Source organism: Dryobates pubescens, chromosome 11 (genome assembly GCF_014839835.1).
Source record: "Dryobates pubescens isolate bDryPub1 chromosome 11, bDryPub1.pri, whole genome shotgun sequence".
Lineage (NCBI taxonomy): Eukaryota > Metazoa > Chordata > Aves > Piciformes > Picidae > Dryobates > Dryobates pubescens.
Genome location: NC_071622.1, coordinates 13,429,286 through 13,445,038, shown reverse-complemented (window position 1 = coordinate 13,445,038; position 15,753 = coordinate 13,429,286). Strand labels below are relative to the sequence as shown.

General features: G+C 47.6%; 2 protein-coding genes across 2 annotated transcripts; both read left to right on the top strand.

Moving 5' to 3' along the window:
• Positions 1-1,633: 1,633 nt before the first annotated feature.
• On the top strand, positions 1,634-2,605 carry APOBEC4 (apolipoprotein B mRNA editing enzyme catalytic polypeptide like 4). Its single transcript, XM_054165646.1, has one exon. The coding sequence runs from the start codon at positions 1,634-1,636 to the stop codon at positions 2,603-2,605; it is 972 nt and encodes a 323-aa protein (XP_054021621.1).
• Positions 2,606-5,276: 2,671 nt separating this feature from the next.
• ARPC5 (actin related protein 2/3 complex subunit 5) lies at positions 5,277-10,215 on the top strand. The gene is made up of 4 exons (XM_054165648.1): positions 5,277-5,471; positions 6,191-6,262; positions 8,393-8,569; positions 9,500-10,215. Exons 1-4 carry the CDS (start codon positions 5,328-5,330, stop codon positions 9,560-9,562), a joined length of 456 nt encoding a protein of 151 aa, XP_054021623.1. The 5' UTR covers positions 5,277-5,327; the 3' UTR covers positions 9,563-10,215.
• The last annotated feature ends 5,538 nt before the right edge of the window (positions 10,216-15,753 follow it).

Genomic DNA, 15,753 nt, shown 5'->3' with positions numbered 1-15,753 from the left:
TTGCAGTCAGATGGGATCCTGCCCAAGCCAAGCAGGCATGATTTAGTTTAGCCATGAAATTGGACACAGAATCACAACCTGGTAGGAGCTGGAAGGGACCTCTGGAGATCATCCAGTCCATTCCCTCTGCTAAACCAGGGTCACTCACAGCAGGCTGCCCAGGATCACAATGTCCAGGCAGGTATGGAATCTCTGCGCAGAGAGACTCCACAACCTCTCTGGGCAGCCTGCTCCAGAACTCTCAAAGCAAAGAAGTTTTCCCTCCTGTTCATATGGACCCTCCAGACCACCTCTCAGGCTGAATTACAGCCTCAATGAAGGACAGACAAACCTGTTAAGGAAGGGCTAGCTTCAATGCCTGCATACGAGGGCAGAAGCACAAGAGGAGCTTTCTGCCCAGCTGGCACCACAAGCAGATATGCACAGAAATAGCAACTGACTGCAAAGAAATTCAGTAACATGCTTGTTAGAACAACATCCATCTTTTAGTTATAAAAACCTTGTATCAGAACAGCACTAAAGAAACAAAGGATACTTAATCACTGGGGATAGGAAACAAATATTGACAGGCAAAGAACAGCAGCGTAACTGCCACCGGTGGCTGGCTGTACAAAGAAAATCTTGTTTGGATTCTGGTCTCCTAGCACTTGGCACCTGTAAACACCAAAAGAAGCCTGCCTGCCTTCAGCAGTGCAACTGGAGCAAAGTTACTGTGCTGAGGAAAGGTCCTTCTACAGCTCAGCTTCCAGAACTGTGGAAGCAACAGTTCTTCTTTCATATTACTCCAAAAATAAAGCTTCCAGTATCAAAGAACTGGCATCTCTGAACCAATCCTAAAAAGCTAGAGAAATTGCTACCCTCCAGAGCTGGAGCTGCTGAGATGGTAATTCTACCTTTTTTGTTGTTGTTTTGAGGGTGATTATGCCTTTTGTTTTGTTGATGTTTGGCCAGATTACATGCGGCTCATCTGCTAACCAAGTCCTGAAAGACAGCTGGGTTTATGATGCTGTTTCTCCTGTCTAGGGTATGAGGGCAGAACCCTAAGAAATGCTTTTTGATCATATTTTTAGCCTTCAAAAAAGGCTACTTTGTGAAAACTAAAACTGCTCCCAGGCTGCAACAGAGCTTTGTTCTTTGTGTTATTGATCATGTTTCAGTATGCTGATATAATCATAGAATGATTGAGGCTGGAAAAGAACTCTTAAGATTATCAAGTCTAACCATCAATCTGACACCACTATGTCCCAAAGTGCAATGTCTATGTGTTTTTGAATGCTTCCAGTGATGAGGACTCCACCATTGCTCTGGGCAGCCTGTTCCAGGGCTTGATGACCCTTTTGGGGAAGAAATTGTTCCTAATTTCCAATTGAAACTTCCTGTGGCATGATTTAAGGCTGTTTCCTCTTGCCCTATTGCTTATTACCTGGGAGAAGAGGCTGACCCCCATCTCACCACAGCCTCCTTTCAGGGAGTTGTATGTCACTACATGTGTCATTCTGAAGGGACTATTCCCTATTATTTTTGCAGCTTAAGTGCAATGCAAGTTGAATTGCTGAACTAAAATATTCCTTTCCTTTATCATTCAGGATTGTCAGCTAGGAAGCACATAAACATGAAGAGTTTTCAACAGGACATGAATGCACAGGAGGAAAGAGTTTTCCAAGAATACCTGACAAGCCAGGGGACTGTGGTAAAGCCCTACTATTGGCAGAGACAGAACCATATCTGTGCTAAGTGTCCCTACCACATACGGACTGGTGAGGAGGCCAGAGTTCCTTATGCAGAATTTCGCAGGATCTTTGGCTTCCCCTACAGATCAAGAGCAGCTCTCCAGACCAAACACCTTCTCTTCTATGAGCTAAGGAATTTTTCAGGCAAATTAGTCCAAAAAGGCCACGCTACAAACTGTACTGCCCAAGGCAGCCACCCTGAATCTATGCTGTTTGAGGCGGGTGGTTATCTGGATGCAGTCACGGGTGCCTATGAAAACCGGGGCTGCATTGTCCTCTATTCTAATTACTCTCCTTGTAACGAGGCTTTCCACTGCTGCATAAGTAAAATCTACAACTTCCTGCTGAAGTACCCAGAAATCAAGCTCTGCATCTTCTTCTCCCAGCTTTATCACACTGAGGACAGTTTCCCCACGGCCACATGGAACTGTGAAGCTCTGTGGAGCCTCTCCAGCCTGTGGCCTCAGGTGACCCTGCAGAGGCTGCCGGAGGGGACACGGCCTTACCTCCTCTGCAATTTTGTGTATGGCATCCCAGGGCCAATCCTTTCTCACCCAACTCCACCATCAAGAACTTCAGCAGATCAACAAAATCTGCATCAAATGAATGACTTCACAGGAACAAAACTGTATTTTAGAGAAGCCTTTCCACAAGGGATGCAGGGAAAGCCTGCTGCATGGCAGAACTTAAAGGTCTTTTCTTCTCCTAGCCTGGCCTCCCATCAGCCTTTCCAAGGGACAAAAGGCAGTCCACTACCTCCCACATCTCAAAGCCACTTGGTGCATTACCCAGGCATGTTTTTCCCCTTTCAGAGGGAACATCTCTACCCCAAACCTAAAAATATCATAAGGCATTTAAGAATGCCAAAGAAATAAATGAATGAAACTTGTAATTCTGAAATGACTCTATGACCTTAAAGGTACTTTACAACCAAAATGATTGGAATGTTTTCAATTCTATGTTTCCAAGTGGCAGATCCCTGCTCTGAAGGTGCTCCAAACTGAACTGCTTTGAGGCTGTAAGACCTCTGTTTTACACAGATGGCAAACCCCCTGGCACCAATAAAGTCACCTCCTACCAAAGTTAGCCCAGAGAGTAACTGTGGGTCTCAAATATCTGATTATGAACATAAAATGCTTTTGGTTTAGTCCCACACCTTTGAAACCTAAACCCCTGGTAGTAAAACCAAAATCTCAGTATCTCCCAATTACCTCCTGTGATTAATTTATTTGTTGGCCTGTAGCCAATTTCTATCAGTAAAATACAAACAGTTCACAAGCTGCAACCACAGCTACAAGTGGACTGTAGCCTCTCAGCTGAGACAGCTGTGGTGGAACATGTAACTTACCCTAAATTCCTCCTCTATCAAGAAGATGGTTCAGCAGTTAATGCTAATACATGAATAAGGTTTTGCCACCAGCTATTTCCTTAATAATAGAGGGATTTATATATACATATGTGTGTATATGTTTTTTAGTGGTTTTGGTTTTGTTCTTGTTTTGTTTTGTTTTGTGGGGCTGTTGCCTTCCATTAAGAGGAACCTCACAGGGCTCTGTAATTTTCTGATGAGTAAGAAATACCTAATAGGAGAGCTACACCATTTAAAGCTTTGTGTTCACTTTATGATTCAACATAGAACCAGAGACTGCTTTGCGTTGGAAGGGACCTTTAAAGGTCACATAGTCCAATCTCCCTCCAGACAGAAGGGACATCTGCAACTAGAGCAGGCTGCTCACAGCCTTTTCCAACCTGACAGGGCTCCCAGCATAAGGCATCTAGTACCTCTCTGGGCAACCAGGGCCAGTGTTTACCGCCATTATTGTAAAAAGATGGCTGAACAACCCCAAGTCTCTCAGCCTGCCCTCATAGCAAAGCTGTTTCAGCTCTCTGATCGTTTCTGGTGGCCCTAAATATATTTGTTACTATACGAAAGGTCTTCAAGAACGGGGCAACTAAAGAACGTTTAACAGCAAACAGGAGCTCCTTCCCAGGTGCTGTCAGTTGTGTATAAACACACTGGTTTGCTTTGTAACATCAGTGCTTCTACTACTTTTTCACCATTTTTGTGATCACAAATGTTATGTACCTGAGTAATGAAAAAAAAAAAAGGTAGTAGCTTGGTTCTCATCATGACCTTAAATACCCTTCACACCTCAGCTGGGGAAAGTTTTTAAATCTCTCCAGGAATGGAGATTCCATTACTGCTCTAGGCAGCCTGTTCCAGGCCTTAACAAACCTTTTGGGAAAGAAATTGTTCCTGATGCCCAACCTAAACCTCTCCTAGTGCAATCTGAGGCCACTTCCTCATGTCCTATCACAAAAATGTTACCTAATATGTTCACAAGAAGCTTTCTAAGCTGAAAGGGGGTTGTAGTGAGGTGTGCGTTGCTCTCTTCTCCCTACTAAGAAGTGACAGAAGGATAGGAAATGACCTCACGTTGCACTAGGGTAAGTTTAGATTAGATATGAGAAAATATTTCTTTACTGAAAGAGTGGTCAAGGCCTGGACCAGGCTGCACACGGAGGTGGTAGAATCACCATCCCTGGAGGGTTTCAAAGAATGTGTAGACATGGCATATTTGGCACAGTGGTATTGAGTTCATGGTTGGAGTTGATGATCTTGAGGTTTTTTAGCAATAAAATGATCCTGTGATTCTTTGTTACTTAATTTGCCCAAAATTGCATAGAACCAATGTTATAATGTCTTTTTTTTTTCCCATTACAATCTAGTAGCAATAAAGTGGTGCTCAATGCTCTAAATTCAGGATCAAACTGTAGTTATTAACCATGGGGCTAATAACTGTGGTTATTAACCATGTTGTATTTACACTGTTATGCATGATATGTGAGCACTTTGTGCCCATGGAAAAACCTGGGAGGGGTAGGCAGGGTCCTGCCTTGTTCATACCCGTCTGAAAAATAGGCCAGAGTTGAAGCATGGCATCGTGGCTTGTCAGTGGTTCCACAGAAATAGCTGGTAGGAGAAGCTGGACACTGAGAAATGAAGGTGGACACGGGCACGCAGACTGCATGCGGTGAGGCTGCACAGCCACAGATGGGGCTGCACGCTGTCAGGTGAAGCTGGCCGGGGGCCAGACAGACCACCACACACCACCAGACAGACTCGCTGCACACCATCAAACCCCACCACAAAGACTCACTGCACACCATCAAACCACACCACAAACCCTCAGACCCCACCACAACCACACCACAAACCCCCAACCACCACCACAGACCCCACACCAAAACCCACCAGGCACACACGGGCCAGACAGACTCGCCGCACACCACCAAACCCCACACCAAACCCCCAAGCCTCACAACAAACAGCACCAAAAATCACGGCAAGAAAGCCACCCGAAGGCACCGAAAAGCAAGACACGCACACCACCACCACCACCCCGCCAGGGACGCTCGCAAGCAGCCGCCCAACCTGGTAAGGCGTTAACGGGCTCGCCCGCAGCAGTGCTCCCGCCCCCGGCCCGTGACGCACCTCGCGGCCCACCAATGGCAGCTAGCCTCCGGGGCCGCCGCCCTTTCCCGGGGCGCGCCTGCCGTGCGCGCGTGTCCGCGGCAGGCGCGAGCGGGGCGGCCATGGCGAAGCACACGGTGTCCTCGGCGCGGTTCCGCCGGGTGGATGTCGATGAGTACGACGAGAACAAGTTTGTGGACGAGGAGGACGGAGGCGACGGGCAAGCGGGGCCCGATGAGGGCGAGGTGGATTCATGCCTGCGGCAATATCCTTCTGCCTGCGGGTGAGAAAGAGTCTCGTCAGGAGCGGGCGCGGCGGCTGTGGGAGCCGGGTGCGGCGCCCTGCGGGCAGGGAACGGGCACGGCACGGGCATGGGCATGGCCTGGCCTGACAGGAGGGCGGGAAGCGGCTGAGGGGAAAGGCGGCCGGGGCTGGCAGGAGGAAGGGTACAAGGCTGATAGTGGGGAAGCGACCGGGACTGACAGAAGGCAGGCAGCTCTACTTCCTCCCCATCACGGCAGAGGAGGCGGCGGCGGCGGCTCAGGGCTGCCGTATCTGGGAGGGGCGACCAGGATGGAGGAAGGGGTTTTCCTGTAGAAGAAAGCCGCCGGCTTCCCTGCCTGGCTCTTGCCACCAGCCACTGCTGAGTCGCTGTCCCTGAGCCCTGTATTGGAGGGCTACCAATTGGAGACGCGGTGGAGAATAATTTATTTTCCTTGGATCCTCGTTCGCTGAGGAGCCTAAGAAGTATGCTCCAATGCTGGAAGTGTGCAGCTTCTATTCAGTGCTGCTCCTTCCTCTAATGGCCTGATGATTGCAACGTTACAATGTAGTCTGTGTTGGCTGTTGAGGTAATCATTGCAGCCACCGTTAGTACCGTTAGGTATTTTCAGTCATACACAAGCCAGCTACAGGTCTCACTTCCCTGCAGCTGGTTCCGTTTCTTCCTAAATACTTGGCATCTGGTCCTTAACCATCTGGCACAGGGAACATGATGGCTGCACTACAGGCGGCTCTGAAGAACCCTCCTATCAACACAAAGAACCAGGCAGTGAAGGTGAAGAACGAACTCTCTCATTGCTTACTCCTCCTCCTGGTTTGAGCTAGAACAAAACACTGACACTCCTTAAAAATTTGGGTTTGTTTCTGTAACCCAACCAACCCTGCCAGGTGCACTTTGAGGAACCCAGGGAAGCTGGTTTTAGGGTATTCCCTGATGTCAAAACATCCATGAACTCCAGTCATTCAATGTTGTTCAAAATACCACAGCCTTGGGTGTCACCTGTGCTTTAAATTGGTGCTGGATCAGGTTTTATGTGTTCTCCTACCTGGGCTGCTGGTGTGTTGTGTGCCTTGGGAAACTCTGCGCAGCACCAAGCGCCCGTGTCTGATCCAGAGCTGGCAGCACATAGACGTAGTTGTCACTGAACAACCAAGGAACCACAAGTTGTCACCTCTGACTAAGGAAGCTGCTAGCACAGCCAGAGCCTGAACCTACAAAAAAGGAAGAACTGGAGGTTAATTGCATCCAATCAAAACTGAGCTGTTCAAAACCTCAGCAGCGTATGCAAGCACTGCCCCTATGACTCAATGTGGCTGCCTGCTGCATGCCTGTATTTCTGAACCTCTGCAGACTAAACCTTGAATGGCTCCTGATTGCAGTAGCAGGAGGAACAGGCAGATAAGACATGGAATTGCCCAGATGGCAAGTGCCTGCAGAGGTCCGTTCTCCCTGCTTGAGAGTCCCACAGGCATGTTTCTTGTGCTGTTTACCAGGCTGCCTGTGGAGACTCACCTTTCCCAAGGGTTCTATCAGGGTTTTGAGATCCAGCAGTTTGTAAGAAGTGTGGCCAGCAGCAGGTTGAGGGAGGTGGATCTTCTCTTCCTCTGCTCTGCCCCAGTGAGGCATCTGGAGTAACTGTGTCCAGTTATGGGCTTCCCAGTTCAAGAGAGACAGGGAACTACTGGAGGGAACCCAGTGGAGGCCACAAAGATGCTGAGGACTCTGGAGCATCTCTGTGAGGAGGAAGGGCTGAGAGACCTGGGACTGTTTAGCCCCAAACCCCACCATGCTGGGATTCTGTTACAGGAAGTGCTGTATGAAAGGCTTAAAAGCTTTGTTCTCAAATCAATGACTTGCTTCCATTAGATGTATATTGATGTACACACTGTGAAGACACTGGAATTGAAGAGGGCAGAACAACTCAAATGTTTGGCCTCATTTTCAGTTGGTCTCATGGAACTTCCAAGTTTTTACTTCCCAGTTTTTCACATGATGTCCTGCTAAGCGAAGTAGCTATGTGATATTAAGCTGAACAAACTTAACATCCTTAATTTCCAAGGAATGAAGCTACTTGAAGTAGTTGTATAAGGGAACTATTCAGAAGTCCAGCATATATGAGACCTTTTTCTTTCATCCACCCCCAGTGATGGATGAGCAGGAAGAGCTGCTTTGTTGATTACATGGCTAATTGCCGCTGTAATCACGCCCCACACATTTCTGGGCCTGAACTGACATTGAGATAGACTTGCAAATGGTTATTAATGCAAAATATTAGTGCTGCAAGTTTGCATGTTGGGACAGATGCTGACTATGTTGAAAACATGTGGATTCAAGCTGTCATCTCTTCCAGGCTGGGTAGTGGCATTTCCACGGAATAGAATCATGGAATCAGACTGGTTTGGGTTGGAAGGGACCTTTAAAAGGTCATCTAGTCCAACCCCACTGCAGTCAGAAGGGACATCTGCAACTAGAGCAGGTTGCTCAGAGCCTCCAACAACCTGACCTGGAATGGTTCCAGCAATGGGGCATCTACCACCTTTCTTTGCCACCCGAGTCGATGTTTCACCACCATAACCTAGTATCTTGTTAAATGGTACAGAGAGGCTCTGGTGACAAAAGGGAGCTGGCTTGTAGAATTATTTGGGAATTTGCCAGACCTTGAGTTTCAGAATTATTATTCAGCTGTAACCTAAGTTGATGGGTGGAGAGCTGCAAACACAAAGAGGGAGGAAAAAATCCTAGACCAGAACAAACACAATTCAACTCTTAGATGCTGTTTATCTGTTACATGTTATTATCACATGCTTTGTGCACAACCTGCCCTTTTCAACCAGCCTTTCAAATTGTTCTCAAATGATGCACCTTACATGGGAGTGTGTCTTTGCCTGCCTCATTTCTTGACAGGACCGTGCAGAAAGCATTGTCCTGAAGGTCCTCATTTCCTTCAAAGCCAACGACATTGAGAAGGCAGTGCAGTCACTGGACAAGAACGGGGTTGACCTGCTGATGAAGTACATCTACAAAGGCTTTGAGAGCCCCTCTGACAACAGCAGTGCTGTGCTGCTGCAGTGGCATGAGAAGGTGTGTTTGCAGGGTGTGCTCTTGTGTGAGGGCGTTCTTGGGTCTGGGGCATGCTCACCAAGCCTAGTAAAACTGAAATGTCACGTCTCATGCTCTGAGAGGTCCTGCCAGCTCTCGTGCCTGTTCCCGATTCCTTGAGTAGACATTCTGCAGCTAAAGTTGGGGTTTATGTTAGATTGAGGGATACAAAACCCTTCAGTCCAGTGATTCATGTGGATGGAAGTAGAATTTCCTTCCCAGAGGGAAGCAAAATTTGCAGCTTAGAAATAAAAGCTTGTTAAATAACTGCCTTCAAAGCAAACATGGTCCTTGTTCCCTGGCACCCCGAGTTTAAGTGCAGTTTTGGTCTCTGCTGTACAAACCAGGTGCAGACAGGCTGGAAAGTGTACAGAAAACTGGTACCCCTGCCATGGGAGGAAATGCTGAGAGCGCTGCGTTTGTTCAGCCTTGGAAAGAGGAAGCTTAGGGGAGACCTTATTACCAGGGTCCAATACATAAAGGGTTGCCACCAGGAGGATGGATACTCCCTCTGTAAAAGAAGCCCCATGGGAAAAACAAGGGGTTGATGGGTAACAAGTTACTGCTGGGAAGATTCTGATTTGACTCCAGAAGAAAAGTTTCTCCATGAGAACAGTCAGACATTGGAATCATTTCCCAAGGGAAGCAGTGGATTCCCCTACATTGGTCAGTTCTAAGACTCAGCTTGACAGGGTGCTGGGCCAGCTCATTTCAACTACACTATCACCTAGAAAGGTTGGACCAGATGATCCTTGGGGTCCCTTCCAACCTGGCTTCCTGTGATTCTGTGTGATTTACAACGTAAAAGGCAGGGAAATACTCATCTGAAACATAGTCAGGAAGGTTTTCTGGTCAGTGGTTTCAGCTTGCAGTTACCCTGACCTGGGGTAATTCCCATGTTTCTGTTCCCAGGCGCTGGCTGCTGGAGGAGTGGGGTCCATCGTGCGTGTTCTGACTGCCAGGAAAACGGTTTAAATCCAGCAACAAGCAGCTGTCTGCCCTCCAGGGCCTGGGAAGTGCTGGTGCAAACCCCAGACCACCAAATGCCGTTGCTGCCCCGTGGACAGTGCCTGTCTCTCAGCTTGCCTTCTTGCTGCTGCTTTCATACCTGACCAGTAATGCATATCGTGATCTCTTCTTATGTTTTTGTGGTTAAATTCTGGAAAATTATGAAGGTGCAATTTTGTTTCTAACAGGAATATTTGGGACTGGTGAACATTTCAGTGACAGCATCTAGCAACAGTCACAGCTTTGTCTTTAGGGTGATTGGCATTTGTGTGTAATTATGGCTGATTACAACCTGACTTTCCAAGTAAGTGCTGAGGGACTGAGGGCGATGTCCTAATTCTTTCTGCTAGCCAAGCTGTGTTTTGCCCTAAGATCTATATTTGAGAAGTGAGGCAGCTATTAACATAGGTAATGGGACCATGCTTCCTTTGGTGAACCTCTGAACCTACTGCCTTGAAAAGCCTTGAACAGGACAGCAAGCAAAAACTTTCTGACCCCAATTATCATTCCCGAGAGCTTACCCTCACATCTCACAGCCTGCTCAGGTTCCTTATGATGAGTCAGGTCTGCAGCAGGGAGGTCATGAAATTGTCCATCGTGCAGTTGGGATGATAGAACTTAAAAGGTCCATTTATGCTGGAGCCAAGCCAGTGGGAGCAAAGATCCTGAAATGAAGGAAAAGCAACTTTCACACAGCAAATCCCCTCTCAGCAACTTGAAAGAGGTTTAATTTTGTCAAGCACAATGAAGAGGCTGCTTGGGGCAATGTGAGAAACACTTACTGGTGTTCTCTTGGTCCTTGCAGAGCTCCCATATTTTGTTTCCTAGTGTCTTAAGGGACACCAGAGAGTTCACATTGCTGTTGGGTTGAGCCACAACATGTTAGCTAGTGGGCACATCAGGTTCCAAAATACAGAGGAGTATCTCACAAAGAATTGGAAAAGGCCAGCACATCCCAGACCTCAGGTCACTGTTGATGGTTTAGGGCCAGGACTAAAACACATATTTTCCATTCACCATTTTACTGCAGTTCACTTGTGTAAAACTGTTGGGGAACTTGTGAAATCTTTGCTGTTTTTTGATACCTGCTTTTTTGTTTTTGTAAAAATAACAAAGACCAGACAATAAATTGTTGCTGAGTATTTACCTGGTATCTGAAGTGCCTTCAGGTTAACTATGGGACTGACCATTTTCAGCAGGCTGCTGCTCCAGGATGGACAACACTGGAAAACAAAGCCCTAAAACATTATTTTTCTTGCTTTCTAGCTCTTATTTGTAGCTGTAAGTAATAGTGACAGGTGGACAGCTTCCTCCAACTGAAAGATCTGTGATTTACCCAAGGAGGTGGCGGAGTCACCATCCCTGGAGGTGTTCAAGAAATAACATGGGCATGGCACTGTGGAACTTGGTTTAGTGGCCATGGCAGTGTTAGTTTGACAGTTAGACTTGATGTTCTTAGAGGTCTTTCCCAACCAAAGCAATTCTATGATTTAAAGAACAGTATGTTCCAAACCAGGACTACTAGAGATGTCTCTGCCTACGCTAAAATTGTAGCCAGAAAACAGGATCCTCACAACCATTAATGCCAGAATTAATTAACTGGCATAAATGTTAGATGCTTTCTCAAGAACAAAGGAAGGAGAAGGGTAATGATCTATGCAGGGTGGTTGTGGAGCAACACTCCTGATTTCACAGTGGGCTTTTGGTTTGTCTGTCTGCCTGCCCCAGCTCCAAGATGAAACATGTATTTGTTGGGTTTAATGACTGAAGCACAGATACAGTGCTGGGCTTGTCCTGTGGGTGGGGTGACTGCATGTGCCTGCGTCATCGCTAATGGCACGCACACTCAGCTTGAACTCCTGAAGGGCTGAGTCTACAGAAACCAGGTGTGGGGCACTCCAAAGGCACTTCATTACAAACTAGAACACAAGAGATTTCACTTCAGGAAAAGCTTCTTTGCTGTGAGGGTGCTGGAGCCCTGACCCAGGCTGCACAGAGAGGTTGTGGAGTCTCCTTCCCTGCAGAGATTGCACATCTACCTGGACGCTGTAATCCTGGGCAACCTGCTCTGTGCGATCCTGCTTTAGCAGGCAGGTCAGACCTCTGAGGATCCAGAGGTCCCTTCCAACCTCTGCTATGCTGGGATTCTGTGATGACCCAAGTCATCCCTTTGGAAAAGTGGAACTAGTGCCTTCAGAGAGCTTTGACCAAAGCATTCCCAATGCACTGTGTTCACTCAGGAGTCAGTAAGACCACTTCACTGAAGCCTTTTTAACCTCCATCCCACCTCTTCCTCCCCTAGTTTCCCCAGGACAGTTCAAGACCTGTACAGTTGCTGCTGCCACTTGTGGTGGATACAAGCAGAATGGTACCTCTCCACAGGACAGCAGACCCCTGTCACCTGCCACCGCTCACTCACCCAGGGTGCCCATGTCCTTCGTGGCCTCAGCACAGACAAGAGCCAGTGTGGTGACCCCTCAACTGCTTGGTGCCTTCCCTACCTTTCTTCCCAGGGTGCTTTTTCTCACTTACCTTCTTCAGAAGAACAACCAGAGGCACTGGGCACGCAAGGTGGAAGACATGGTCCTGATGCAAAGACCACGAAAAAGGTCCAGGTTTCAACCACGCATACCACCACGCCTTGGCCTCCTGGGCATGTGTAGGGATGGCTCTGTCCTTGTAACTCTCCTGGGGATTGTTTGGCTTTTCTGTGTCTTTCTGTTCATCCAAATCTGGTTAAGACTCCAATCAATCCTCATTTAAAAAAGAAATAACTGATAAATTACTCTTTGTAACCCTGTTGTATAAATGTATTGTTTACAAATGCATTGAATGATTAAATGTATTAAAGAATATTCAAAATAACAAGAATTAATAAAATTAACCAAATCCTACGAGGAATGGCTGAAGGAACTGGGGTGGTTCAGCCTGGAGAAAGGCTGAGGGGACACCACATTGGTTTCTACAGCTCCCTGAAAGGAGGTTGGAGCCAGGTGGGGGGTTGGTCTCTTCTCCCAAGGAACAAATGATAGGACAAGAGGGAATGTCCTCAGATTGCTCCAGGGGAGGTTTAGTTTGGACATTAGGAACAAATTCTTCCCCAGAAGGGTTGTCAAAGCCTGTTCAGAGCAGTGGTGAAGTCCCCATCCCTGGAGGGATTTCAAAGTCATATAGATATGGTGCTGAGAGACATAACTTAGTAGTGGCCTGGCAGTGCTGGGTTTGTGGCTGGACTTGATGACTGTAAAGGTCTCTTCCAACCAAAATCATTCTGTGATTCTATGTTTTTACAATGAAAAGCTGTAATGCCAGATAAATTAAAAGTATTTTCCAAAACAATTGCTGTTGAAGCAGGTCAGCTACCTCTAGATGGCATTAGATAAATGGAGGCAACCAGATGAGCCATCCTAAGAGGTTCAGCAGCTTCCCCTTGGCCAGGCTACGATGTATTTAGAACCATTTACACAATAGATACACCTGCATTCAGGGATCTGCAGGAGGGCATCTCTCCTGATACCTGGGTGACATGAATCTGAAAAGTAAATCTAGTTTTAAACCAAATTAGCTTCTTTCCTCCAAATCCTTCCTTGTTCAGTCTCATGGACCACACAAATACCACAAGCATCCCAGCAGGCACATGGCAGAGGACAGCAGGTGATCAAGGCACAGTCAAAATCCACCATCATGGCGTTCACAGGAGCTTGTGGGGATGGGACCAGCCTGTAGGATGGAGAGAGCTTCACATGGGAATCACCTCCAGACAGAATCTGTCTTGTAGCAGTTGGGGCTGGTGGAGGCCACCCTCAGCTCCCAAACCCAACTTGTTTCCAACAAGAGCAAACATTAGCATACGCCCAGGCACAGGAGGTGTTCTAATCCTTTGAGTAATATGGCACAACAGGTTTCTAGGTCAGAGAAAGATGATAGGCAGGGAAGGAAAAAACATTCCAAAAAATCCTCAATTTTGCAACCCACATTTCCCTTCCTATTACAAGAAGGAAGCCTTCACTGAAAAATACTTCACATGCTGACTGGACCTACTCGAAGAGGACCAGCATTTGCAGAGCTCTCTAGGAAGGCTCAGTGCTTCTGAGCTTGGCTTGCAAACCTCCCACCACTGCTTCAACTTGTATAGAGCATGTGGCAAAAGTACCTTACCAGTCACATCCTGCTTTTGTAACAGCCAAGAGAAGCTGCTGGCCTCCTGCTGCCCCAGGCTACAGCTCCAGCTAAGCCCTGGCCTCCAAGTCATCCATCACTTGGCCAAAGAGTTCCTTCAGGCTCCTACTTTGCTCCCTGCCACCACCTAGGGCTATGAGGATGATTAAGGGACAGAAACTTCTGTCTGATGAGTAAAGGCTGAGAGACCTGGGGCTGTTTAGTCTGGATAAGGGAAGACTGAGGGAAGATCTTATTAATGTTGATACATATCTGAAGGGTGGGTGTCAAGAAGTGGGGGCAAGTCTCTTTTCAGTGTTGTCCTGTGATAGGACAAGGAGCAGCAGGCAAACTGGAACCCAGAAAGTTCCGCTTCAGCAGGAGGAGAAACTTCTCTATTGTGAGGGTGCTGAAGCACTGAAACAGGCTGTCTGGAGAGCTTGTACAGTCTCCTTCCCTGGTTGGCCTGCAATAGGTGATCCTGCTTTGGCAGCAGGGTTGGACTTGATCTCCAGAGGTCCCTTCCAACCCCTCCCATTCTATGACTGTGATTTAGGGAATGAGCCCTGCTATGCAAAGTGAAAAGTGACTGCTGCACCTTTGCTGGATTTGGGGCATTCCTACTTATTTCTTACCCATCTCTTGGCAATCTGCATCTGTGCTGGACTCCATGAATCTCTCATGAGAAATGCCACCATCTTCATTACCCACTTCCTCTTGGCCTTGACTGTAGAAGAAAAGAGTTTGCCAACTAAATAACTTGGAAAGATAATGGGGAACAAGAGACTGACTGACTAGAAGGGGTTTGTTTATCACAGCTTTGAAATTGCCTAAATGTGACCTTAAAAAACCCAAGCAGATGAGCTGCTCTGAGCACCTGCAATGCTTACAGTTGGCAGATCCCATCTTGCTGTGAAAGGCCAGGGTTAAAAAACAACACTTGGCTTAGGGGTGATCTCACATCCCCCTCCAGCTCACCTTGTACCAGTTTTGGGATCATCCTGATCCCACCAGTGTGCCTGTTCAGATAATTAAATGGCTAAAAATGACCATAGAATACTACAGTAAGGTGAACCAATTCCCATGAGATGGAGCCTCCCTCAAAGGGATGAGAAAAGGCAGCTCAGTGGGGTGTTTTCATGCTCACCATGCTCCCACCCTTTGGTGTCACTTTGACTGGCTTCATTTCCCTCTGCTGTTCTGGAGGTCAGAGAGTCTCTTCCATGCTCCTGTTGGAAGCCCTGGAAGCCATCTGGGTGCAAGGGGATGCCAAGGGCACGGTTACAACTGGAGAACCAAACAGAGCACAAGGTTCAGGGGTGGAGCACAAGGTTCAGGAGTGCTCAGTCCTACTCTTACTGAAAACTAAGCTCTTCAGCAGCTCGGGCTTCTTCCCAAGCAGAAGTCAAAGTTTCCTCCATGGTCTCCCTCCTGCTGTGTCATTTGCTGAGGAAGCATGAGTAAGTGCACAAGGGACAGGGCTTGCTGACACATCTTGTGCATCACATCACTGGTACATGAGGCACAGTCAAACAGACTTCCAAAACTACTTAGGATCACATGTGGAATGCTCAGCTCCAAACCTTCTGAGTCAGCAGGTCAGATCCCCTGCCATCACTGCCTCTGTGGGTCCTCTCAGCAGCACTCCAGAACCATTTATGCTCCACCGGCCACAAAAGCCCTCAACAAAAGTGATGTTGGGCTGAGGGCGAGTTACCACCACTGCTGGGGCTCAGTGTGATACGGTCACTGGCCCCTGAAGCCCCATCCTTCAGCAACTCCATGTACCCTCAGCAGTGTAGCTCCTCACTGGGGCAGTGCAGTGGGAGATAGACAGGACAAAAGGTTGTGACTTTGACTGTACCATGCCTTCCTGCTCAAGCAGCACAGCTGCTGGCAGGAGGTGATTGCAGGAACCATTGAGCAACTGTTTTCATTGAAGACCACACTTTGGAGGCCACAAGGAGCTTGGCTACAGTGCTCACCCTTTGCAACCCTAA

Excerpts from the sequence above, each read along its gene's own strand:
- APOBEC4 (XM_054165646.1), top strand. The coding sequence starts at position 1,634 with ATGAATGCACAGGAGGAAAGAGTTTTCCAAGAATACCTGACAAGCCAG.
- ARPC5 (XM_054165648.1), top strand. The coding sequence starts at position 5,328 with ATGGCGAAGCACACGGTGTCCTCGGCGCGGTTCCGCCGGGTGGATGTC. Across the intron at positions 5,472-6,190 it reads TGGATTCATGCCTGCGGCAA|GGGAACATGATGGCTGCACT; the intron begins TATCCTTCTGCC and ends CCATCTGGCACA. Across the intron at positions 8,570-9,499 it reads TGCTGCAGTGGCATGAGAAG|GCGCTGGCTGCTGGAGGAGT; the intron begins GTGTGTTTGCAG and ends TTCTGTTCCCAG.